The following is a 27,610-nucleotide window of genomic DNA, read 5'->3' on the forward strand; positions in this document are numbered from 1 at the left end:
CATGTCCTCAGTAGGGCCAGTTACATATCATGCCCTCAGTAGTGCCAGTTACATATCATGTCCTCAGTAGTGGCAGTTACATATCATGTCCTCAGTAGTGGCAGTTACATATCATGTCCTCAGTAGTGGCAGTTACATATCATGTCCTCAGTAGTGGCAGTTACATATCATGTCCTCAGTAGTGGCCAGTTACATATCATGTCCCCAGTAGTGCCAGTTACATACCATATCATCTGTACCAGCACTACTGAGGTCTCCAGTAGTGCCAGTTACATATCATGTCCTCAGTAGTGCCAATTACATATCATGTCCTCAGTAGTGGCAGTTACATATCATGTCCCCAGTAGTGCCAGTTACATACCATGTCCTCAGTAGTGCCGGTACAGGTCTCCAGTAGTGCCAGTTACATACCATGTCCTCAGTAGTGCCGGTACAGGTCTCCAGTAGTGCCAGTTACATATCATGTCCCAGTAGTGCTTTTAGCAAGAAAAAATGTTTTTGTTCACTTTCTGGAATGTATGGTATTTGGAATAAATTGGATAACAGATATTTGGATAAGGGATACTAAACCTGTATATGAAACAGCGGGGCCCTCTAGTGTTGGGACACTATCATTACATTACAAACTAGCAGAGAAAAGTCTACCCACAGGACATATAACAAACCCATGGAAACCTTATTCCTAAAAAGGCCGATGGTTTATTTGGTGGCTCTGATGTGGAAAAATGAGGCGGAGATCTATAGACAGAGGTGTACCAGCATCTATCCAAATTCCTGGGCACAGAATAAGGGGATGCAGTCAATTTGCCGGCGGTCGGGATCCCGGCGGTCGGAATCCCGAAACTTTCTCCCTCCGTGGGTGTCCACGACACCCATAGAGGGAGAATAAAATAGCGTGCCGAGCGTAGCGAGGCACCGGGCCCGCTGCGTGGCGAGCGCAGCGAGCCCGCAAGGGGGGGCGCTCCACGTCCCCCCCATGTCGGGATTTCGGTGGTCGGGATTCCGACCGCCTGCATTCCGACCGCCGGCATTACATATCGGATCCAGAATAAGGGACGGGTTTTCCCAAACTGACCTCCTGTGTCTGAGATGCACAGTAACCCATTAACAAAACAAGTTTAAATAAACCAGATAGGAGGAAAGTAAATATAACTATTCCGTAATAATGGAAATAACTATATTAATAATCATTTGATTAGAAACGGCCAACCCTATTGTTTAATATACATAGGGCCTCGTTTTGAGTCGAACGTATCTCCTGGCGATGAATGCTGCCGCCGTAAGCAGCCAATCAGTCTCCCGGGAGGAGCTAGAGTTCCGCGCTGTTATGAGTTGCACATCCGGGGAAGCGATGCCGGTTTCTGACGGAACTCTTACACCCAGCATAGGCATTTGCGGCTTAGGACAGATATACAGTGGGACCTACAGATCCTCACATTAGGTCTTTGTTAGCTGTATGGATAATGCCGTTAGGTTGTAAATCATTCTCATGAGGCTTCCCGAAATTACAGACAATTTGGGATAAATTTACTAAAGTTTATATAATAAAAACAGGTGGAGTTGCCCATAGCAACCACGCATATTGTCGATCAAATTTTCTGCTGCACCCTAGAAAATGATCAACAAAAATACTAGAAAATCTGATCGGTTGCTATGGGCAACATCAGTTTTCATTTTTAGAAACTTTTTTCAATGTTTGCAAGAAATTTTCTTTTTAATTTTTTTCTTCAAAACATTTGTTTTATGTTTTGTTTTGTTTTTGGATTAATTTCTATATTTTATCTCTTTTATTGTTTTTATGCTGTAACAATGGAACAATATAGAATTGTCAGATTCCAGAGTCTTACCCTTGTCCTATTGTTACGCTCAGGTGTGGAATCACAATGTGGTAAAAGACGAGTTTATGGGCCAGGTGGTCCTCACTGCGGAAGCCAACAACCAGCAGACCCAGCACAGCCTCCCGCTCCAGGACAGGAGCAACAAAGCCAACCCCCAGGTGTCTGGCTCCATTCAGCTGGTTCTGTTCACCAGCAACAGCCTCACTGGAATCTAAGTGTCGCCAGAACCCCGCGGCGCCATCATTACCGGACTACATTCATGGGGCCTCTGGAAGACCAAGGAAAGCCTGATGGACATCCGGGCCTCATTCCAAACCTCTACTAGTGGCCTGTGTATTTCAGAGATCAACCGTATCATACTGTGTATCTGTATGCAGTGCGCCATACTATATATCTATACCAACATGGTAACTGTATGCAGTGCGCTATACTGTGTATACCAAAATGATAACTGTATGCAGTGCGCTATACTGTGTATACCAAAATGATAACTGTATGCAGTGCGCTATACTGTGTATCTATAGCGACATGTTAACTGTATGCAGTGCCCCATACAGTGTACCTATAGCGACAAGGGAACTGTATGCAGTGCGCTATACTGTGTATCTATACCAACATGATAACTGTATGCAGTAACCAATACTATGTATCTATAGCAAAATGGTAACTGTATGCAGTGCGCCATACTGTGTACCTATAGCAACATCGTAACTGTATGCAGTGCGCCATACTGTGTACCTATAGCAACATGATAACTGTATGCAGTGCGCTATACTGTGTATCTATAGCAACATGATAACTGTATGCAGTGCGCTATACTGTGTATCTATAGTGACATGATAACTGTATGCAGTAACCAATACTATGTATCTATAGCAAAATGGTAACTGTATGCAGTGCGCCATACTGTGTACCTATAGCAACATCGTAACTGTATGCAGTGCGCCATACTGTGTACCTATAGCAACATGATAACTGTATGCAGTGCGCTATACTGTGTATCTATAGCAACATGATAACTGTATGCAGTGCGCTATACTGTGTATCTATAGTGACATGGGAACTGTATTCCAGTGCCCCATACAGTGTACCTATAGCAACATGGTAACTGTATGCAGTGCGCCATACTGTGTATCTATACCGACATGGGAACAGAGTATGACAATCCAGTGCATGCATGTAGTGCGCCATACTGTGTATCTATAGCACCATGGTTACAGTGTGTGCCATCCAGTGCATGCATGCAGTGTGCTATACTGTGTATCTATAGCACCATGGTAACACAGTGCGCCATCCAGTGCATGCATGCAGTGCGCCATACTGTGTATCTATAGCAGCATGGTTACAGTGTGCCATCCAGTGCATGCATGCAGTGTGCTATACTGTGTATCTATAGCACCATGGTAACACAGTGCGCCATCCAATGCATGCATGCAGTGCACTATACTGTGTATCTATAGCGACATGGTAAACGTGTGTGCCATCCAGTGCATGCACTGTGCCTATAGCAGAGGTAGCCAACTCCAGTCCTTGAGAGCTACCAACAGTTCACGTAATCCAGTTCACCTCGCAGGTAACACAGTCAGGTGCATTCATTACTGACTGACACATTTTAAAAAGCCACAGTTGGAGCCAATTACTTCACTTGTGATTGTGGGGTAGATTTATTATAGCGGCGCCTATCGCGCCGCTATAACAGTTCCTGCTTCGCCTCATTAGCGAGGCGAAGCAGGAGGGGACACCGACAAGATCTATTAAGATCTTGCCGCCGGAGTGGGGGGGCGCTAACTCCCCCCTCCGGCGATGTCCCTCCTGGAGACAGCGCATCAGTTAATACTGATGCGCCGTCTCCTTTCCCCCCGGCCGGCTCACTGCGCATGCGCGGGATCTCGCTAGTCTCGCGAGATCCCAGCGCCAGCAGCAGGGACAGAGCTGTCCCTGCTGTTAGGTATAGGGCATCGCCTCCTGCAGCTGGCGAAGTCAACAGCTGCAGGCGGCGGAACGGGCAGCGATGCTGACCGTTCATAAATCTGGCAGGAGGCAGGGGCGCAGTGCAAAATATCGCCCCTGCGCTATGCCTCCTGCCCCACACCGCCGACGTTAGAGTAAATGCTTGGCGGGTGTGATAGATCAGAGGAAGCGCTATCCCCTGCTATAACGCACGGGGATAGCGCAGATTCCCCTGATCGCCGAATAATAAATCTACCCCTCTGTGAGGAAACCTGGAAAACATTAACTGTTGGTAGCTCTCGAGGACTGGAGTTGGCTGCCCCTAATCTATAGCAACATGGTAACAGTGTGTGCCATCCAGTGCTTATATGCAGTGTGCCATACTGTGAATCTATAGCGACATGGTAACAGTGTGTGCCATCCAGTGCTTGCATGCAGTGTGCCATACTGTGTATCTATAGCGACATGGTAACAGTGTGTGCCATCCAGTGCTTATATGCAGTGTGCCATACTGTGAATCTATAGCGACATGGTAACAGTGTGTGCCATCCAGTGCTTGCATGCAGTGTGCCATACTGTGTATCTATAGCGACATGGTAACAGTGTGTGCCATCCAGTGCTTGCATGCAGTGTGCCATACTGTGTATCTATAGCGACATGGTAACAGTGTGTGCCATCCAGTGCTTATATGCAGTGTGCCATACTGTGAATCTATAGCGACATGGTAACAGTGTGTGCCATCCAGTGCTTGCATGCAGTGTGCCATACTGTGTATCTATAGCGACATGGTAACAGTGTGTGCCATCCAGTGCTTGCATGCAGTGTGCCATACTGTGTATCTATAGCGACATGGTTACAGTGTGTGCCATCCAGTGCATGCATGCAGTGTGCTATACTGTGTATCTATAGCACCATGGTAACACAGTGCGCCATCCAATGCATGCATGCAGTGCACTATACTGTGTATCTATAGCGACATGGTAAACGTGTGTGCCATCCAGTGCATGCACTGTGCCTATAGCAGAGGTAGCCAACTCCAGTCCTTGAGAGCTACCAACAGTTCACGTAATCCAGTTCACCTCGCAGGTAACACAGTCAGGTGCATTCATTACTGACTGACACATTTTAAAAAGCCACAGTTGGAGCCAATTACTTCACTTGTGATTGTGGGGTAGATTTATTATAGCGGCGCCTATCGCGCCGCTATAACAGTTCCTGCTTCGCCTCATTAGCGAGGCGAAGCAGGAGGGGACACCGACAAGATCTATTAAGATCTTGCCGCCGGAGTGGGGGAGCGCTAACTCCCCCCTCCGGCGATGTCCCTCCTGGAGACAGCGCATCAGTTAATACTGATGCGCCGTCTCCTTTCCCCCCGGCCGGCTCACTGCGCATGCGCGGGATCTCGCTAGTCTCGCGAGATCCCAGCGCCAGCAGCAGGGACAGAGCTGTCCCTGCTGTTAGGTATAGGGCATCGCCTCCTGCAGCTGGCGAAGTCAACAGCTGCAGGCGGCGGAACGGGCAGCGATGCTGACGTTCATAAATCTGGCAGGAGGCAGGGGCGCAGTGCAAAATATCGCCCCTGCGCTATGCCTCCTGCCCCACACCGCCGACGTTAGAGTAAATGCTTGGCGGGTGTGATAGATCAGGGGAAGCGCTATCCCCTGCTATAACGCACGGGGATAGCGCAGATTCCCCTGATCGCCGAATAATAAATCTACCCCTCTGTGAGGAAACCTGGAAAACATTAACTGTTGGTAGCTCTCGAGGACTGGAGTTGGCTGCCCCTAATCTATAGCAACATGGTAACAGTGGGTGCCATCCAGTGCTTATATGCAGTGTGCCATACTGTGAATCTATAGCGACATGGTAACAGTGTGTGCCATCCAGTGCTTGCATGCAGTGTGCCATACTGTGTATCTATAGCGACATGGTAACAGTGGGTGCCATCCAGTGCTTGCATGCAGTGTGCCATACTGTGTATCTATAGCGACATGGTAACAGTGTGTGCCATCCAGTGCTTATATGCAGTGTGCCATACTGTGAATCTATAGCGACATGGTAACAGTGTGTGCCATCCAGTGCTTGCATGCAGTGTGCCATACTGTGTATCTATAGCGACATGGTAACAGTGTGTGCCATCCAGTGCTTGCATGCAGTGTGCCATACTGTGTATCTATAGCGACATGGTAACAGTGTGTGCCATCCAGTGCTTGCATGCAGTGTGCCATACTGTGTATCTATAGCGACATGGTAACAGTGTGTGCCATCCAGTGCTTGCATGCAGTGTGCCATACTGTGTATCTATAGCGACATGGTAACAGTGTGTGCCATCCAGTGCATGCAGTGTGCCATACTGTGTATCTATAGCGACATGGTAACAGTGTGTGCCATCCAGTGCTTGCATGCAGTGTGCCATACTGTGTATCTATAGCGACATGGTAACAGTATGTGCCATCCAGTGCACCATACTGTGTATCTATAGCAACATGGTAACAGTGTGTGCCATCCAGTGCATGCATGCAGTGTGCCATACTGTGTATCTATAGCGACATGGTAACCGTATGTGCCATCCAGTGCACCATACTGTGTATCTATAGCAACATGGTAACAGTGTGTGCCATCCAGTGCTTGCATGCAGTGTGCCATACTGTGTATCTATAGCGACATGGTAACAGTGTGTGCCATCCAGTGCATGCATGCAGTGTGACATACTGTGTATCTATAGCGACAGGGTAACAGTGTGTGCCATCCAATGCATGCAGTGCGCCATACTGTGATTTATCAGACAAAACATTATTATAATTGCAGGGAAATTACATCCGTTATTGTATCCATCATTCCATTTTATATAAAATTATTTAGAGACCTATTTACTGTATAATGACCGGCATAGAAACTCTTCTGCATGGAGATACCACTTTGGTAACAGAGCTCTTGTGCGGTCAGCTCGCCCATCAGTCTGTGTGACCGAATGCATGAATCTAGGCTCATGGCTGCCACATTGCTATCTGCATGCCACAGCCTGGTGTTACCGCCCACTGCGCACAGTAAGGTGTACGCCACTATTTCAATGCCTATCTGTGTCTAGTTGTACGAGATTGGATTGGTCTTTGTTTGACGTTTACAGTCTGCCACAGAATTTGCCAGATAGGGCTGTCTGTCCTTAGACATTACACAGCAGCCTGACCATTACAAATCCATGGCGCACACAGAGCTAGATTTTATGGGTTGATAGGCTGCCAAATTCAGACCTCTGACCAATACAATCCACCTTTCTTTCTTTATTTTTTTTTTTTATTGATTTTATTTTCTTCCCGAAAAGCATGTGGTGTTTCTTAAGCCAATGAATGTATTTTATCCTGTCTATATATTAAACAAAAAAAAAAAACATGTTGAATGTTACAAAGAATATTTACCCAGAGGTATAACCTACAGTATGTATTATGGCATAATAACAACAAATGACTGGGCAGAATTAGTTAGAAATAGCTTAGTGGATGAATTTTGCCGAAAGCCTTCACGTGATAGAGGGTTCTCTGCCTATTTTGTAATCGGGACAAAAAGCTCAAACAAAGACTTGCAGGTAACTGACAGAAAAATGTGCAAATACTTCTAGTGTGCCTGAGAGAAGAAAGCTATATTAGCAAAGTCCACAAGGATGCATCTCCTTATACACAGGGTCCAAAATGCCAAATAACAGTTGTCTATACATATTTTTTTTTATATATATATATATAATCTATATCATTGGTCAAAGCTCATGAAATAGTTTGACATGGAACTGTAGACAGCGTGGTGTTACCATGGCAACCAGCCTGATTCTTACTGAGATTTTCATAGAACCTTTTGAAAGATGGATGGGAACACAACCAAATCTTTTGCCAGTTTCCTTATAAATGCTTGTTATTATGTCTTACGATTCTGTTCATCTGTGAAAATATAATTTGCTAAGTTGATAACTTGATTTTAATCTTTTTTTTTATCGTGTCGACATTCAATGTATTGTTATACTCTGAATTTGGGTTTGGGGGAATCTACTGTATATTTTGTTACAATGACCTTTTTCTATTTTTGAGTACTTTTTCTTATTTGATTTGTTTTTGTATGTTTGCAAATTAGAACTTTATGATCATTAAAATGTGTTCAGGAGAAACCTTTATATTAAACGTATCTCTTCTACGTTGCGTCATTTTCTGAGTGATATTCTTCTCATGCCACATATAATATTGTTTGTATTGGTCTAGTCCAACAGATGTGATAATGCTGCAATTCCTGCTCCATCTGGGAGGTACAGTAAGCCCTATGGAAATGTCAGTGCAAAGCTGTGGTGTACGGTACCACCATGAATCATTGGGGGGCGCTCCGATTAAGTGCAACGTCCCGCCAGGCCTCTCGCAATGTGTACTTGCTCACAATGCCGGCAGTTATGGGAGGAAAACCTTGTTTGAACATTTAATGGGGGTTCTAGCAAAAGCAAGCAAAGCTGCACTGCAGATACCAGTGATGTTATACTGTGCTGCTGAATGACTCATCTAGTCTGGCCCATCTAGTCTGCCCCTTTTTTACCCTTCAGGTAATCTCAACCCTTTTTGATCCTTATTTATTTGTAAGGATATCAATGTGCCTATCCCAAGCATGTTTAAATTGTTCTACTGTCTTAGCCTCTACCACCTCTGATGGGAGGCTATTCCACTTATCCACTACCCTTTCTGTGAAGTAATTCTTTCTAACATTTCCCCTGAACCTACCTCCCTCCAGTTTCAGTGCATGTCCTCGTGTTCTATTACCTCTTTTCCTTTGAAGAAAATTTCCCTCCTGTACTATGTTAAAGCCCTTGATATATTTGAAGATTTCTATCATGTCCCCCCTTTCCCTTCTCTGCTCCAAACTATACATGTTAAGATCTTTTAGTCTTTCCTGGTAAGTTTTGTGATGTAGGCCATGCACCATTTTAGTTGCCCTTCTTTGTACAGTCTCTAATGTATTTATATCCTTCTGCAGATATGGCCTCCAGAACTGGACACAGTATTCCAGATGAGGTCGTACCAATGACCTATACAGTGGCATTATTACTTCTTTCTTTCTACTGCTGATATCTCTCCCTATGCAACCAAGCACCTGACTTGCCTTCTTCATTGCTTTGTTACATTGCTTTCCTGCCTTTAAGTCCCCTGAAATAGTGACACCTAGATCCCTCTCTTCCTCAGTAGTTTCCATTATAGTGCCATTTATACTGTATTGAGCCTTTGGGTTTTTGAGTCCCAAGTGCATAATTTTGCATTCAGGGGGTTCCTGACAGACTGTTTTTGGAAAATGTCAGACAGGAGCTGATTGGCTGGCTGTTTATCACACTACATTTTATCACTTTTGAAACTTAGAGAATCTGGCCCTCTCTCTCTTAAAGGCCGGATGTACTAAACTTGAAAAGTGATCAAATAGAGTGTGATAAACCACCAGCCAATCAGCACCTACCTGCCATATCACAGGATGTGTTTGAAAAATGACAGGTAGGAGCTGATTGGTTGGTTGTTATGTCTCTCCATTGTATCTCTTTTCAAGGCTTAGTAAATCTGGCCCTAAGGGTTAATATCTCAGGACTGGCTGCACTACAGGTCCCATGAGAGAAACTTTCAAATATAACAAGTTACAGGTGGGAGACATTCCTCACAGGAAGAGGAGCAGCAGAACACGGGGACATGCATTGACACTGGGGGGAGGAAGGTACAGGTGGGAGACATTCTTCACAGAAAGAGGAGCAGCAGAACACAAGGACATGCACTGACACTAGGGGGAGGAAGGTACAGGTGGGAGAAATTCTTCACAGGAAGAGGAGCAGCAGAACACGAGGACATGCACTGACACTGGGGGGAGGAAGGTACAGGTGGGAGACATTCTTCACAGGAAGAGGAGCAGCAGAACACGAGGACATGCACTGACACTAGAGGGAGGAAGGTACAGATGGGAGACATTCTTCACAGGAAAAGGAGCAGCAGAACACGAGGACATGCACTGACACTGGGGGGAGGAAGGTACAGGGGAAATGTGAGGAATAATTACTTCACAGAAAGAGTAGTAGATAAGTGGAATAACCTCCCATCAGAGGTGGTAGAGGCAAATACAGTAATACAATTTACACATGCTTGGGATAGGCATATTGATATCCTTACAAAGAAATAAGGTTCAAATATGGTTTGAGGTAACATGTTTAAAAAAGGGGCAGACTAGATGGGCCAAGCGGTTCTTATCTCCTGTCAAATTCTATGTCTGAGCATATTATTTGCCATTACAGACTTGGCCACAAGATGGCGCCATGAGAACAGTGATATGATACCTGAATATCCAGAGCTGTATAAGGTAGCTTTGAACTGAAAATTCTATCCTTAAAATATGCGCCTACCTACTGTACACTTACTATACAAGAAAGTTTTGTTAACCTAAAAAAAAAAAAAAAGTCTATGTAGTGTCTGGTTTGTAGTATGCCAAGTTGGGAGATTCATTTTGTAGGGATCCCAGAGAGGGGCATTGATTAGATAGAGGGCATATTTGGCCATCCATAACACCTGTGGCAATATATAAGCAAATTGGGGTCTTCTAATACATCCTGCGTTAATACCAAATGATATTTGTAATCTCAGTATATACATTTGCAAGTATCCGGTTGGCCGACAGTTTGTCATTTTGAGCAAGGAATCAATATTATTATTATTATTATTAACAGTTTCTTATATAGCGCACACATATTACGCAGCGCTTTACAGAGAATATTTGAACATTCACATCAGTCCCTGCCCCAGTGGAGCTTACAATCTATATTCCCTACCACATGTAAACGCACACACAGTCATCCTGGGGTTAATTTTGTTGGAAGCCAATTAACCTATCTGTATATTTTTGGATTGTGGGAGGAAACCGGAGTACCCGGAGTAAACCCACGCAAGCACGGGGAGAATATACAAACTCCGCACAGTTAGAGCCATGTTGGGGATTGAACCCATGACCTCAGCGCTGTGAGGCAGTAATGCTAACCATTACACCATCCGTGCTGCCCCTATCAATATAGATTTTATTAAGCAGGCCGCCACAGTCTGTAGCCATTTCCAAAGGTAACCTGTCTGAACAATACAACGTTTGCAGGATCAGTGTACTGAAACATATATAAACCGCAGTAAATGTTGTATGCAAAAGCTGGGGGCCCAATTGCCCATAACCCCCCACACACACACTCCTCTTGATAAGTGGCCCAAATTATGACAACAATAGTTGGTATATAATATGATCAATAGAGCTGCCACCACATCATGCAGTGTAAGGGACAGAGCAGAGCTGCTGCACATGCCCAGTGTACCAGCTTCTTCTACCAAGTTTGCAGTGTGTGTGGTTCTGAGCTCTCAATCAGTGCACTGGAACAGAGAGCAGCTATCAGGAAGAAGAGACAGGAGCCTTACCATGCGGTGGGAGAATGTGTGTTTGTGTATTTATTTAAAATTAATTATTGACCTTTTCCTTACCACTTATTTATGTTATTCAAATATACTGTAGACCACCTATAGCATTAGATATTAATACTGTATTCCACACAGTATCCCGTGTATAAAAAGACCAATGCATACGTTAATGTCCAGTGGCATTACTAAGTTCTTGTACCACTCGCCCAGACTCCTGCGCTTGCTCCTATGTTGTGCAGAGTGGGAGATTGTGGACTGTGTAACCCCCCCCACTAGCAATGCTGCTTTAGCCACTGACCTTCCACCAATCAGAGCGTTACAACATTCATGTAAACCAGCCTTGGCCCTCCAGCTGTTGTGAAACTAAAGGGCCCATCATGCCTTGCCACAGTTTTGCTATTAGAGAATGCTAAAACTATTGCAAAGCATGCTGGGATGTGTAGTTTCACAACAGCTGGAGGGCCAACGTTGGACATGCCTGATGTAAACCTTCAACCAATCATAACACTAGCACATTCACAGAACCCACCAGCCTTACAGGACTAGACTAATCATTAGCCAATCAGAGCATGGCAATGGGTTCTGCACTCACCAACCAGCAGCCAATCAGGACAATACGCTGGCTACTGTAGTGAACTGTACAGTATTGCACTAGAGGATACTGTACTTTATACTAACATAAAATGTATTGCAGGAAGCTGGCCTGGCCAAAACTGTTGCAGGGCATGCTGGGATGTGTAGTTCGACAACAGCTGGAGGGCCAAAGGTTCCAAATCCCTGGTGTAGAGCAATGGTCAATAGGTTGAAACCATATCCAATGGTCGACATAGACAAAAGATACACATCAATGGTCGACACAGAAAATGTGGACACAGTTTATTTTTATTTTTCGGAAAAGTAAAGTGACCAAGGGGGTCACTGCATGGCGAACGAATCCATGTGATGAAGCTAAAAACTGAGACGATTTTGTTTTCTCTAAAACCCAAGAAAGCCACAGTATCCTTTAAATTGTAATGAAATCGAATTTATTATGAAGTAAAACATCTCCGTTATGCCTGCGGTAGAGGGGGGAGAGCTGCTAGGCCGGTGCCTGAGCCCGTGGTAATATGTAACTTTAGTTTCAGTAACATGTTCTGTTAGGGAACTACGGAAACTACTCTAAGGGGGCAAAGTATAATCTGCTTAGCGGAGAGCTGAGGCCCATCACCCGGGAGGCTCTCTTATATAAAGCGCAGAGACCAAAGGTTTTAAATTTCTATCTCTTATATATTTGGCTACATCTGTCACTCAAAGTGTGCCTGAAGCTGTAACGCTGGGTGGAGCCTCTGACTCACACGACAGAGAACCAGCCCAGTGAGCCCACAGTGCCAGACTGCCAGGGTCTGCCTCTCCATGTTACACAGCAAAGACACAGCTACTCACCAGACACACCAGGTGAGCGCCCCACACCTCCATACCTCCCAACATGACCCTCTCCAGGAGGGACAGAATGCTCTGTTTGTGGACTTCCATCTTAATTTATGATTGTCATCACCTGTTTTAAACAGGGTAATTGATAAGAAAGGTGTTTAAGCACAGGTGATGGTAATCCATAAATTAAGAAGAAAGTCCAGAAACAGACTAATGTGTCCCCCCCCATTCACGGCAACCCCACGATTAAATGGCACATGCAAAACACTGACATGGCTATGGTCGACAATGAAAAAGGTTGACATGAGTTTTTGAAGATTTATTTTTCACTGTTTTCATATTCATTCTCGTGTCGACATGGACACCAATGAAGTGCCACACTTATGTCAACATTTACATGTGTTGACCTTTCTGTGTTGATTTTTTCTTGTGGCGATTCGCGGCACCCCCCGGCAACCCCCCTCCCACGATTCACAGCACACCGCCCCAATTCGCGGCGACTCCCGCGATTTGCGGCCCCACCCCGTGACACATCCCCTCCTGCGATTCGTGGCACCCCGCGACCCCCCCTCCCACGATTTGTGCCAACCCCCTAGGCCCCCCCTTCCTCGCAGTACCCCCCACCCCGCGACCCCCCCTACCGCGATTCCCCCCCCCCTGTCATTGCGGCAACCCCCCGCCCCTGCGACCCACCCTCCCACGATTCACTGCAACCCCCCGCGTCCCCCCCTCCCACGATTCGCGGCACCCACACCCCCCGCGACCCCCCCCTCCCGCAATTCACGGCATCCACCCACGACCCCTCCTCCCGTGATTCGCGGACACACCTCACCCCCTCCCCCCCCCACCCCCGCTTGCGATTCACGGCAACCCCAGGATTAAATGGCACATGCAAAACACTGACACGGCTATGGTCGACAATGAAAAAAGGTTGACATGAGTTTTTGAAGATTTATTTTTCTTGTTTTCATATTCATTCTCATGTGTCGACATGGACACCAATGAAGTGCCACACTTATTTCAACATTTACATGTGTTGACCTTTCTGTGTTGATTTTTTCTTGTAGCAATTTTTTTACAGTGACAATTATGTGCACGTCAACCTACACATCATCAACCAATTCTTTGTATAATATATAACACCTGTTCTGTTTTACTGTAGGTGTTTTAAGTCAGATCTTTTACTGCTACTATTACTTTTTATGTAAATGCATTCTGATTGACAGCAACATCCTACCATCCTTCTACAAGAATATATAACCAACTAGGTGATTTATCGCGCCCCGTGCCCCCCCCCCCTCCCGCAATTCACGGACCCCCGCGCACCCCCCCCCCACGATTCACGCCCCCTCCCACGATTCACGTCACCCCCCGCAGACACCCCCCTCCCGCAATTCGCAACCCCCCCTCCCTGCAATTCACGCCCTCTCCCACGCTTTGCGGACCCCCGCCCTCTCCCGCGATCCGCGGACACCTGCGCCCCCTCCCTCCCTTGATTCATGGCACCCCCCACGCCCCTCCCACAATTCACGGCACCCCTAAGCCCCTCTTTAGTCCCCTGTATACTCACACACCCCTATCACTACCCAGCTTCCTGCTCTCCTGAACCGTAACTTCCACCACTGGGGAGTCGCTGACCCTGTTTTGCCCACATGCCCCTATCATGCCTCATAGCCCAGCCTCCTGCTCTCATGCACCCTAACTACCACCCAGTAGGAGGAGACACTGACTCAGGGCCACCATCCTGTACTCCTGTACTGCCACGCTGGACCCTCACCCACTGGCAGAAGCTGCACAGTATCTCCCACCCTCCTCTTTAGTCCCCCTTTTGTCCACACACCCCTATCACTACCCAGCCTCCTGTTTTCCTGTGTCGTGACCTCCGCCAGTGGGGAGCCGCTGACTCAAAAACACCCTACTATACTATTGCACACACACACACCTAAACAACATGCACACACAGCCCCCACACCCACAAATGTCACTGTACCATCCACACTATCAATGTACATCTTACTCTGTAACCGCTTTTTAATTAAACAAAACAATACACACCCCCTTCCACATCATATGCTCTCTATTTAACACATTTCACCTATAACTCAAGTTGCAATACAGGCCATCTTTTATACAATTCTAACCATCTTTCTCATATACAAATGTTCACAAATTAAGGGGGCGCAGCCCCTGACGACGGTGTGAAGAGCGCCCGTAGGGCGCGATGAATCACCTAGTTTCTATATATATACTAAACACCAATTCAGCCACCATTGTGCAGTAGAAAAGTAATTCCAGGCTTACTTTTATCTGCGAAGATAAAGGTGCGTGACCAGCGAATAATTTTACCTCTGTGTGGGTGCGTAAGCGTACACATCCAGATGCATCGTAGCGTGGGGATTCGGGCGATGGGGTGGCAATTATCGGCTCACAAGGCAGCAAATATACGCAGCTTAGCGAGAAGGTCTGAATCAGGCCCACGGTGATTGTGCTCATAGAGAGTTGAGAACCCAATACTCAGAGTTTCTCAGAAGGAAACAACACATTCACTAGGGACCCACCAGCGCCTCGTGCATACTCGTTAAGCCTCATTAATATTTTTCATGCGGTGCCTTGGTGATGTCACCGGTTGTTATGGCATCTACACTCTGCATCAGTAATGTTTCTTTCTGTGCACAAACTACTATTTCTTTTCTGTTTTGTGTCATGCAAGTGGAAATCATGCGATAATTAGGTCACAAGTTACACTTGCTGCAGCTCCTAATTCCAATCATGTGTTACAAGTGATGACTTTGTGATCACAGGCCACTAATGAATGTTACGGAGTCGTTAGATGTTACGACAACCCTCTGCTAATTACCCCCGCTGCCCGCACTGGCCTCTGTTACATGGCTTGGGCATTGCAGCTGTAAATGAGCGTGGGAATGGACCCTATAGGCCACTGTACGTCTGACATGATCACTTTTGACGAGAGGTTATAAATGGGGTTTTCTTATTATCATTGATTATCATTTCCTAATATCATTTATGGGCGTGCAAAGTGCGTAGGGCACGCTGGCCCCTGACCTCAGTGTGGCCCACAACGCACACACTGCAGACATTTTAATAACCACCTCTCTGGCAAAAAATAGCTGCCAAAATGGCCGCCGTGCATGCGCAGTGCTGAATTTAATCTCCGGAACATGGCGGGTACCATGTTTTTGGAGGCTTGCTCATGCGCAGTAGATTCTATGGTACAGCTGAGAGGAGGGGGCCCATGTGCCGACTCCGGGTGGCCCCCTCCTCTCAGCTGTACCGTAGAATCTACTGCGCATGCGCAAGTCTCCAGAAACATGGCGTTTCTGTTAAAGAGACCCTGATATCCGTGTATAACCAGCTTTAATGTAGCAGCATTTTATTTTCATACATCGATATATACGGCAATGATCTGTACTAAGAGAAGAAATAACCCCGGATCCAACTTAAATGTAAAAGTTTTCAGCGTTTACCTGCAAGAATACAATAGAATACAAATCTTTTGATGCGATGGTAACTGACCATTACATCAAAAGAATTCAATAGAAAAAAATGAATATGATTTGTGCATGCACAAATATCTTCAGCATGGCCACGAATGCGCAGAAGCCCTGCAGCATGACTGGCCAGGGGGGCGGGACCATCGAATCACCATCAAATGTTTACCATTCAATGGTGATAAACATCGGAATTCCACTATCGAATGGTCAAATTACTACCATGGAAACAAAATCATCGATGGTTATGAAACTCTGAGTGTGTGTGACCTCGGGTCACACTAGTGCAGGAGCCGGCAACGGGGCAACTCCCCTACCGAATACCAGCGCCGGAACTCTGTCATGGAACCAGAATCCTGACAGCCAGCATCCAGCCGTATGCAGGGTCTTCCAGCATTGGGCCAGCGCCGAGTTGGGAGGGCTAGGATTTATGCAGAACGATTTGGGCTCAATTCCCCCGATTTCAATGCAATTTCGACCGATTGTATGTACAAAGAGCCGAATTGGGCATGTTTTCAATGCGATTCCGATCCAACGCGTGTCCCCGCCAGTCATTTGGTTGCGTTGGAGATTTCACCTGCTGCAGTCAGGATTTGTCAATCTCCCTTCGACTGGGTACAGATCGAGATCAGATCGGATGCAGATTGTGCGACCATCGTAGGATTTCAAGGAAATGATCGCGCGATCATGGTCGTTCTGGTGTGTACCCAGCATTAGGCAGTAAGGGGACATAGGTTAGGGTTGGGGAGGTTAGGGTTAGTCTGTGTGGGGGTGGTGATTAGGCACTGAAGGGGGGGGGGGGTGTTGGGGACTAAGAGTTAGAATAAAATGATTTTGTTTGGATTATCAGTCATTGCTACACCCTGTATCTGCAGCAACCACTCTATATACAGTACCGTCCCATACCTGTTATCTCACCGCACAATAGGTTACAGCGCTGTGATACATTCCAGAAATAGAACAATGCGCTGGGAAGGAAGTGCTCACTGCCCCATAACTCTCCTTTTATTCCCTTAACCCTTCTGCAATGTCATCTTCTGTCTGCCGCTTTTATTGGCCTCTCATTGACTCTTGCAGAGTTATTGTCCCAGTCCTGCGCCAGCCCAAGTCCCTACCATGTGCAGTACCCCTGCTCCACCCCTGGTGATACCGACCCTCCAGCCCTGTAATCTCCTCCTCAGGAGGATAAGAAGGATCAGCGGACATGAATGGTCAGGCTGCTGGATGCAGCGTTGGCTCAGGTGTCAGCAGCACACACAGGTAGAGCAGAGGTCTGCCCAGCAGCCAGTGATTTCCCTCAGGAGCCTGGACTGACAGTCACCTGCGAGCTGCTCACCTGGGTGTCTCCAGCAGGTGCCATGGGCTGTGCATGGTGAGTACACTGAGGTCCCTGTGTGTTTCTGCAGTGCCATTCTCTGGGGATTTGCTTAATCTGCTTATGCCTGGCCTGGTGGTATCAGCAGGGACTGAGAAGTTGTTCCTGGAACAAGGATTTCTTTCATTCAGTTGTTTTGGGCAAACTGGTTCCCACCATGGTGGCTGAGTGGCAGGGAAACAGGGGGGTACCTACCTTCAGCTGGGGCAGGGGGGGGGGGGTATAGAGAGTATGTCACTCTTACACGCCTGTTTGTCTTGTGCTGGTATTTTAAATATTGACAGTAGGGATTGTTGTTACACGCGTGTAATTGCATTCTGTGTTCCGAGTGACATGATAATCCCGGCGGTTATTACTCATGGTAACGGACAAAGGACTGTCGATGGCGTAAACTAACTAAAGCTTTTAAAAATGAAGAGATGCAGTAGAGAAATGATAGATAGAATCTCATTGGTTGCTATGGGAAACCTCACTTGTGTACGACAAATTGCGCAAAATATCAGAATGACATAAAACACAGTATGCAGACTCCTAATGATGGGAAATGGGTGCTAGACAGTAGGTTACAGGTGGACGCAGACTGTCGGAGAACTAAAAGTCACAGCATGCCCTATTAGGTTCTGGCAGAGGGAGAGCTAAAGGCTTCAGTTGTCAAATGTCTTTATTTGTCAGGAACAGCTCCTGGGTTTGGAGATTTGTGCCTGAGATTGTCCCTGGTTTTACAGTATTGATGAAATGCACAATTTTCTGGAAGATACAAGGGTCTGGAGAATGAAAGTGGAGAGAGATAAAGTTACAGCCAAGCAGCTCCTTACGCTGTGTTACAGGCCTTGGGCCAGATGTACTAAGCCCAAAAAGTGATAAAATGGAGAGTGATAAACCACCAGCCAATCAGCTCCTAACTGACATGTTACAGGTTGGGTTTGAAAAATGACAGCTAGGGGCTGATTGGTTAATGGCTTATCACTCTCCATTTTATCACTTTTCAAGGCTTAGTACATCTCGCCCATTGTTTGAAAAAGGATAAAAGCTGTTTGGTTGGAACTTTATCTCTCTCCACTTTATCCCTCTCAGGGCCTTAGTACATCTGCCCCTTAGCTATAATTCTTATCAATTGTATTCTATACTGTGGGCTTTAGAAGTAGCTACTGATATTTAAACTGATTATTCACACGCACAAAATTGCATTGTTATCTTGGGTGACGGAGATTCCGATGCAGCAAGATGTTCCGGAATGTTCCGGATGTTTTATAATGATAGAGAGCACAGAGTGCCCCAGTCATTTGCAGATTTGGATCTTTTGGTCCTAAGAAGATGTGGTAGTAACAGAGCGTGCTCCTTGCAGGACTGACTCACGGGTTATCCTGTATCATCCTGTCAGATTTGTCAATGTTTCCTGGAGGTTTTTTGGCTGCTGGATAGCAGGTTGCAGAACCTTATTAAGGTGAATCGGCATAAATGTGCCGTAACCCATAGCAACAATATTTTTATTTGTATTATTTCTTGATGTCAATGCTAGATTAATCAATGGCAGCCTATGGTTGGTTGCTAGTGGTTACAGCACATCTGTATTCATGGGCTGTTGTCATCTATTTTGCTGTGTGTTTTTATACATTTATGGTGCTTTGAAGGGGCGATTCAATTGTTATTTGGGTGCCCACCACTAGAGGGAGCCCATTGACAGCAATTCAATTGTGCTGCAACTAAAGAACGACAACCGCTGACATTTCTGGTCACAACCGCCTGCATTTTGTGTTGTTTTTGGGTGCGTCAGACTCAGAAGTGATAGGTGCCTGATCGGGGCAACAACTGAATTGACATATATCCTAATACTCCGCAGCTGCAAATGTTTGTGCAGGGAAGATGTGCCTGTTAGGGGAGGGTGTGTGACGTCAGTAGCAGGAAGGATGTGCCTGTTAGGGGAGGGTGTGTGACGTCAGTAGCAGGCTGGATGTGCCTGTTAGGGGAGGGTGTGTGATGCCAGTAGCAGGCCAGATGTGCCTGTTAGAGGAGGGGGTGTGACGTCAGTAGCAGGCTGGATGTGCCTGTTAGGGGAGGGTGTGTGACATCAGTAGCAGGCCGGATGTGCCTGTTAGAGGAGGATGTGTGACTTCAGTAGCAGACGGGATGCGCCTGTTAGAGGAGGGGGTGTGACGTCAGTAGCCGGCCGAATGTGCCTGTTAGGGGAGGGTGTGTGATGTCAGTAACAGGCCAACTGTGCCTGTGAGAGGAGGGTGTGTGACGTCAGTAGCCAGCCGAATGTGCCTGTTAGGGGAGGGTGTGTGACGTCAGTAGCCGGCCGAATGTGCCTGTTAGGGGAGGGTGTGTGACGTCAGTAGCCGGCCGAATGTGCCTGTTAGGGGAGGGTGTGTGACGTCAGTAGCCGGCCGAATGTGCCTGTTAGGGGAGGCTGTGTGACATCAGTAGCAGGCTGGATGTGCCTGTTAGGGGAGGCTGTGTGACATCAGTAGCAGGACGGATATGCCTGTTAGAGGATGGTGTGTGACGTCAGTAGCAGGCCGGGTGTGCCTGTTAGGGGAGGCTGTGTGACATCAGTAGCAGGCTGGATGTGCCTGTTAGGGGAGGCTGTGTGACATCAGTAGCAGGCTGGATGTGCCTGTTAGGGGAGGCTGTGTGACATCAGTAGCAGGACGGATGTGCCTGTTAGAGGATGGTGTGTGACGTCAGTAGCAGGCCGGGTGTGCCTGTTAGGGGAGGCTGTGTGACATCAGTAGCAGGCTGGATGTGCCGGTTAGGGGAGGGTGTGTGATGTCAGTAGCAGGCCGGATGTGCCTGTTAGGGGAGGGTGTGTAACGTCAGTAGCAGGCGGGATGTGCCTGTTAGGGGAGGATGTGTGACGTCATATCGATTACAAAAGAGCTGCATGTGATCCTGCCGTCTGTAGGCTGCTGGGCAGTTCAAGGGAAATCTTATGCGACTTCTCCCTCCGAGAGGTCACATAAGTGTATGGCCAGCGTTATCACTGTACCCCGCCGTGCAAACCTACGTCCCCCACCCCACAGCCTAACCCTAACCCTCCTAGTAGGTGCCTAAACTTAGCCCCTTCTTCCCCGTAGCCTTAACCCTAACTGTCTCCCACCACAGCCTAACCCTAAATCCCCCCACTAGTGTCTACACCTACCCCCTCCCTTCCCGACGCACGCTACTACTGGCCATATACTTACCATTCGGAATCTCGTCAGTTGGGATTCTGACGCCAGCATCCTAATTGATGTCAGGATTCCAGCGTCGGTCTCTCAGTGGCAGTTGGGATGCTGGCGCCGGTATGCTAATCGCATTCTGTACACAGGACGGACCCCGAATGTACACAGCACATGTGCCATACGGACAGTGAGCAAATATATTTAATAATGTATTTTCCTGTGGCGGAATGTGGAGGCCCCATCTTCATTGCTGGTAACCTTGGTATTGCTGACAGGGCTATGAAATACTCTAATAGTTTAAGTGTCTTCTAATCCCGTGTAATTGCATCTCTCCAGGGTCATTTAATAACCCCAGCTGTAACCTGAATTCATTCAGAGCCCTGTACTGTATTACACGCTGCCCTCCTGAACCGGCAAAACAAGACGTGACCTCTTCAAACATTTACCACCTCCATCCAGCTGGTGCGGCGGTCACTCGCTGGGAATCAGCGGTGGATGAAATCAGTTGTCTGTCCAGGATTAGGTGTCCTGTGGCTGTCCAGCATTTGTGGGCATCCTGGAATGCAATGCCAGCCTGGTTCTGCCATGGCCGGAGAGGCAAGGGACACCTACATGGAAGCAGGGCAGTAGAGATCCTGGTCGGGCCCAGGTACAGATGGAGCGCCAGATTCCCTGCGCTGGCAAGAGCCGGCAGTGATGCGCGAGCGTCTCACATGCACGTGCGTCCCCGTCAATCGGCGGAATTTCTGCCCCTCTCCGCTTCAGGGAGATGGGCAGGGTTAGGGGGGGTGGGGTACGGAGAGGCAGCGGGGACCAGCAAGGAGCGGCGGAGAGGCGGTGGAGAGCTCTGTCACAACGTGGTGCGCGAGCATCTCATGCGTGCGCCCCCTTCCGTCGGATAGCGGGAGCGGGTGGAGAATTTTGGGCGCGTGATCTATCGGAAAGGGGGCATACTTGTGACAATACCACAAGGTCACACCCCTCACCACTGTTGGGGCATGAATAGACGCTGTGCCGCCCCCCCCCCCCCCCATCCCCGCCGAGGGACACTGCCGGCCGAAGGGACACTGTGAACATACTGAATGTCGACATGGTCCCAGGGCCGTCTTTTCGTATGGGCTTAATGGGCACTTGCCCAGGGGCCCCAGGTGTATAAGGGCCCTTTTCTGATAGCTGAGGATCCCCTTTTTCCAGGGATACCAGAATTTTGAAAAACGGCCCTGGGGAACTGGAGATATCCAACTTCAAAGCAGCAGTCCACATTAACTTCTGCTAATTACTCATTTGCTTCCCAGTCATATTTCTCAGGTTCTCACTGACTTGGTTTTTCTGAGAGTATAGTCCAAAAGCTGGGACTCTCCCCTTTCTGTCAACACTAGCGGCTTGTCTTTATCTTTCTCAGAACCAGAGATATCAGCCTTCCAGCAGCCGGTCCCTGCTCCAGCTCCAAATGTCTGGTGTACAGTTTTATATTTTTGTCAATGGATTGCTCTGGCTCCTGATCTCTGATCCCTAAGTTCCCAGCACCTCCTGAAAGATGGGACTCTAGGATTTTATACTATTGAAGGCTAAGAAATCTATTTACAGATAATTGCCGATATCTGCAGTCAAACAAGCTGCCCTTCCACCGGAAAATGACGAATATTAAGCCCACTCCATTATCCAACCCTCCCCTGTGTATAAAACACCCCCTACCTCCCTGGAAGTCATTTACAAGGGACCCTTTATTCAGCTCAGTGCCCCCTTCCACACGTTAGTGTTCACCCTCCCACCACCTTTAAATGAGTAATTAGCAGAAGTTACTGCTCCAGGTCCTACATGTTGAATGGAAGATAGAGCACCCCCTGCCACCCGTACGACATCACAGCTGCTGCTGATAGCATCCCCCACCCCTAGGAGGGGAGAATGGGTAAGGGGCCCACACTGCTTTACCCAGGGGCCCACACTGCTGTTAAGACGGCCCTGATGGTGCCCCCCTGTCATTTTCTCCTGGATCCGCCCCTGTATGAACATATACATATATATACACACATACATACAGTACAGCAGCACTCACAAGGTTGTGTAGGGAGGGGCCCCGCTGGACTGCTTTGCCCGGGGGCCCATAATGCTGTTAAGATGGCCCTGCATGGTCCTACAGACAAATACAGGTGTCACTGGGTCAGTGTCTATTTGGATCTGGGTGGATCATTTGGCGGATCATGTGCCCACCCAGACTGGAGGATCATGTGCTGAGCTCTGATTGGCGGATCATGTGCCCAACCCAGACTGGAGGATCAAGTGCTGAGCTCTGATTGGAGGAGGTGCTCCAATCAGCAGTGTGCAGCGGTCTTATGGGAATAACACCCCTGCGATCCCTAACACTGCTACAGAGGAAACAGTGATACTTACCTCTTCTTCACAAGCATGCTCCGAGGTGCCACCCCTAAACACCGGCCGCCTGTCACTCATGCATGCACAGTATGATCCATGCGCAGTACTTTGTTAATTACCCGGGCTGCCAATTTGAAGCCAAGGGATCAGGGGAGTTATTCTGGTTCACTCGCAAAGGCAAATTCCTTCTCAAATGGACAAAACCATGCTGCACTGCCAGGTGGGGCAGATGTAAAATGTGCAGAGAGAAGAAAGGTTGGGAACCACTGGTCTATAGAATCCGATACCACGCCCATCACACTCTCATGACACACCCATCACACTCCCATGACACACCCAGGACATCTTTTTTACAAAGACTAGGTTGTCTCCGAGTCTCCACCCTGAACCAGTCGTGGATCGCAGACACCATCCAAAGTAACAACAAAGTCATAGGCGAATGCGTACCCCAACGCACACATTGGTTTGCCCCTGCACTAAGGGTTTCCTAGACTTTTCCCACATGCACCATAGCAAATCATCTCTCAAATCAAATCAGACCCCATATCATTATATATGTCCTCATCACACAGTCTGGGCATGGACTATGGGTAACCATCGATGGGCGTTACTAGCTGACACATGACTGCGGCTGGCCAATCAGACAGGGGAGCAGCGCTAAGCGCCGTACAACAGGGGGGTGGGGGCAAAGCACTGTGCAATGGGGGGGGGGGGAATTGGTGTGTTACCATCTGCAAAACCATTGAAAATCGGTAGCTAACCACAAATAGTTGCTAACCATCGATGGTTGATTTACAAACCAGAGCAAACAATCATTGTTCCTCCGTTCACAATTGTGCAGATTTATAATGAGAATCTAAAGAACAAGATTATTCTTAAATGAATGAAGCAAAATCTAAGATAAGAACAAAGGATAAACTTGAACGCTGATCACATGACCTGCGCCACGTGCGTCTGTAGGGTGCGAGATAGAAGTCCCTTACACTAGGGCACCCAGAGCCGGCAATTACCCCACCCTGAATATAATCTGATGAACCTGAGGCGGGAGCTGCATGACTGAGCGCAGGGCGGAGGTGATTACCAGGTATCTGAGATAGTAAGTACTGCAGAGCTTTCAGGAGACCTCATCGCAGAACACTCTGCCCAGATCTCTGATGTAAACCTATATGAGATACACCTGTTGTGGGACGTCAGCCCATCTGCATCACTAACCTACTGCATCCACAGGGGGTGGTTATTCTTGTTATCTTTGATTAAAGAGGCAAACGATGTAATGACATCAATTCTATTTTACTTCTGGTTGGGGGGTCTGGCAATACTGGTATTTGTGGAATGTCCAGAAGCCATGATACTACGTGTTGGTACCGCTCTGCGCAGGAAACAGGTGTGGTGTTACCGCTGGAGGATTGGGAAAAGGGCCAGGATCTCCATCAGAGGATGGAGATGTTTAGGATTCTAGGGCAGTGGTTCCCAACTGGGGGTATGCTGCAGACCGGTTGGGGGTACTTGAAAATAATATTGGTAATGGCGGAAGAAGAAGTCTTCCGATGGTGGAAGAAGTCTCTCATGGAGAAGAATCACGTTGCGTCACTTCCGGTTCCGTCTGCAGCGTCATCAGTATCTCCTCGTGCTTTTGCTCGACCAGCAATCCACTAGGAGCTACCCGCGATGCCCTTAGATATCAGCGATCATCTGCCCCACCCTAACTCGGAGGCCAAAAGCAGCGGCATTAATCCTACAGGCATTAGCGGGAACCCCAGAGACAGTACACAGGCAGCGGCCAGGCACAGAGGGGTGAGGTATGAGGTCCAGCAGTTGGATTCCGGTGGTCATTAGACCTACATCAGAGTCCGACAGCAGGGTGAGCACAAAGAAGCCCTTTCGGGGTCGCTGCACTCTCCACGCTGTGGGCTCTGTGGTCTGCCACAGATTCTATACTCCCTCTATGGGGGTTGTGGACCCTACAAGGGAGAATAACCCCTGTGCATTACCATATTAGCGGAATGAGGACCCCTCTGTAAACAGTTGAGGGTCTCTGTATGCAACCGCTGTCTGTGAATGCCTGCCGCCCTCCCAAAAGATCAGAGTTACCTACTGTATTTTTCAGCAGCCAGCTCCAGGATGCAAAAGAGGGTGGGATGGGGTGGGGCTTACATGTAAATATTTTTTGTGGGGGCATGGCCAGCCTGGTCATTGTGGCCATGCTCCACACTGTGCTATACCGGTATTACAGGCATTTCCCAGTGGGGGTGGAGGGTTACAATTCACGTCAGTTGACCTCGTCAGGAGCTTTCTGCCCATTATGGGGGGGGGGGGCCAAGTATGCAAAAGATGCAGTTTCTACGTTCATCTTTTTAGACCCACCTCTGTTACCTCCCAGTTACTGCCCAGGAATGCTCCATACATTCGGTGACTCTGTACATCAGGCATGTCCAAACTATGGCCCTCCAGCTGTTGTGAAACTACACATCCCAGCATGCCTTGCCATAGTTCTAACCTTCTCTATTAGCAAACGAGTGGCAAGGCATGATGGGACTTGTAGTTTGACAATCTCTCGCGCAGAATCATGCCAATCAATGCTTTGTTTTATTCAGGACTTGGTTCAAATTGGTGTTTCTCTGGACTATTGTAGATGATACTGCTGATTCACATGAGGTCTTAGCGATGGGAGTTAGCGACACCACATCAGCTGCGCTCTGTTGGGCAGGGCTGTATGGCCTATTCATGTACACGGACCATGCAGTGTAACGCAATCTTCATGAAGTGTCACAGGCTTATAGAATAGCACAGAATATAGTGTAACTGTATCCGGCAACAACAATGCTCTCTATTCTCCATACAGTACGCACGCAGGGCACAGACGAGGTATCTGCGCCCTTATGAAAGGTCCCAATGATATATTAATAAGGTTTGCGGAACTAAGAAAATCGACATACTGGAAAACTCTTTATTTGAGGATGGGATAACGCTGACGTACAGTAGTCACATTTGCCGAGATCTTATGTAAATAAATCGCAACACCCCTAATGACCAGCGGGTGGCGATGCAATCTATTTATAGATGTGGTTTGTAAACTATACTAGTCCAGTAGTCACGTAGGCTTGTGTGGGCATTATGTAGTGCCCATGATTATCACAATGGTTCATATTCTGGTAGATATTTTACATTTCAAATCCCATTTAGATGCATTTCAGGCTTCTATGGTTAATGACCCCTGTGCTACAGTCTAGAAAATGTTGTTTTGCTACAGTATTGTCACTAAAGATGCTGTATCCCGATAGTTTTTTCTACAGAAGAGGACTCTTAATTGATCCAAACCATTGATCGTTTGCAACTTGTTGATTTGCTACCAGTTGTGTTTGCCATTGATGGCAGAGATGTGTTGATTTAATTTTTCCTGGTGCAGAGGGGCAAGGCACGTAGCCCCACCCCCATCACAGTGCATTGCTCCGCCCCCTACCCTGATTAGCCAACCATGATACCTTGTCCCAGAGTAGGAATGCTTACCGATGGTTCAACCCAGGCCACACCCCACCTGAGTGGTGAGAGGGGTCCCTTTCGACCCAATTCACACTCGGTGGGTAGGACCCAGTGCGGTTCCCGAACCCCTCCTTTCCCGATGGTTCAACCCATCAATGGTATTGTGCCATTGGCGTATATAATACAGATGGTTCCAGGATGACTATCTCTGTTCTGTTACAACCTAAAGCTGGCTACACACTGGGTAATATATCGTTAACGATATGCAATATACCAATACCGTCAATGATATATTGTGATCATCGGTCCCGGTGCATGCTCAATATCGATACCGATGCCATGATAAGCAGTTCCATAGGCAAGTGCATAAAAACATGAATTAGGCTCTCTGTCCACGTCTTCCCTATGCCCCCTCTTTGTTCTTCTGTCCTCCTGCACCCTTGATCTTCTTCCCGCCACGCTCCCTCTCCTGTATATCATTGTCACACGCCGTGGCGGCATAGCACGGCGGGTACAGTACTCACCCGTCCGCGTCCGCCGGCGGCTGGCATGTGTCCATCTGGGGTCCTGGTCGGGCAGGCGGTGGTGTCGTTGTGCGACTGTGAGTGCCGCCATCTTGCTTGAGGGCAAAAGCAGTGATTGGCCAGGTCAGGTCTTCTGCTCCCGATCTGTCCAGTTGGCCCATGGCAGTCTTTCCCTTGCTATAAAGGGGATCTGCCTAAGGCAAATTGTTTCTTCAGCCTGCAGCATCTAGGGAAGTGCTGGCCATTCTAGTGCCTATGCACACTGCGCTCTCCAGCTGGTTGTCGCTGCTGGCCTCTAACTCCATTGCCGCTGTCTCTGGTTTTCAACACCCTCCACTTGTCTTCCTTCCTGGATCTTCCCTGGCTCATCACAATACCCTCCTGATCTGATTCCGGTTCTGGTCCTCCAATACAATCTTCAATCATCCGATCTTCAACCATCCAATCGCCAATCATTCATTCTTCAACCTGCAGGTACATCATCTTCTTATTCTTCAAATCCAAGTCGTCTGATCCTTGTCTTGTCTTCTAAGAATTCCCTG

At 47.7% G+C, this 27,610-nt stretch overlaps 2 protein-coding genes across 8 annotated transcripts in view; both read left to right on the top strand.

Moving 5' to 3' along the window:
- Positions 1-7,967, top strand: part of CAPN5 (calpain 5) — an 87,775-nt gene extending 79,808 nt beyond the window's left edge. The window contains exon 13 of the mRNA XM_083170189.1: positions 1,871-7,967. Within this exon, the coding sequence (XP_083026315.1) occupies positions 1,871-2,053 (183 nt within the window). The 3' untranslated portion in view covers positions 2,054-7,967. The remainder of the gene's footprint in view (positions 1-1,870) is intronic.
- Positions 7,968-17,227: 9,260 nt separating this feature from the next.
- MYO7A (myosin VIIA) overlaps positions 17,228-27,610 on the top strand; it is a 136,955-nt gene continuing 126,572 nt past the window's right edge. For 3 of the 7 annotated variants that reach the window (XM_083170194.1, XM_083170191.1, XM_083170193.1), the window contains exon 1: positions 17,231-17,524. The gene's annotated coding sequence lies outside the window, so the exon portion shown is untranslated. Of the gene's footprint in view, positions 17,525-27,610 lie in introns of all 7 variants that reach the window. The other 4 variants (XM_083170190.1, XM_083170192.1, XM_083170196.1 and 1 more) reach the window with 3 other exon arrangements.

Source organism: Crinia signifera, chromosome 2, assembly GCF_055691185.1.
Source record: "Crinia signifera chromosome 2, ASM5569118v1, whole genome shotgun sequence".
In the NCBI taxonomy this organism is placed as follows: Eukaryota; Metazoa; Chordata; class Amphibia; order Anura; family Myobatrachidae; genus Crinia; species Crinia signifera.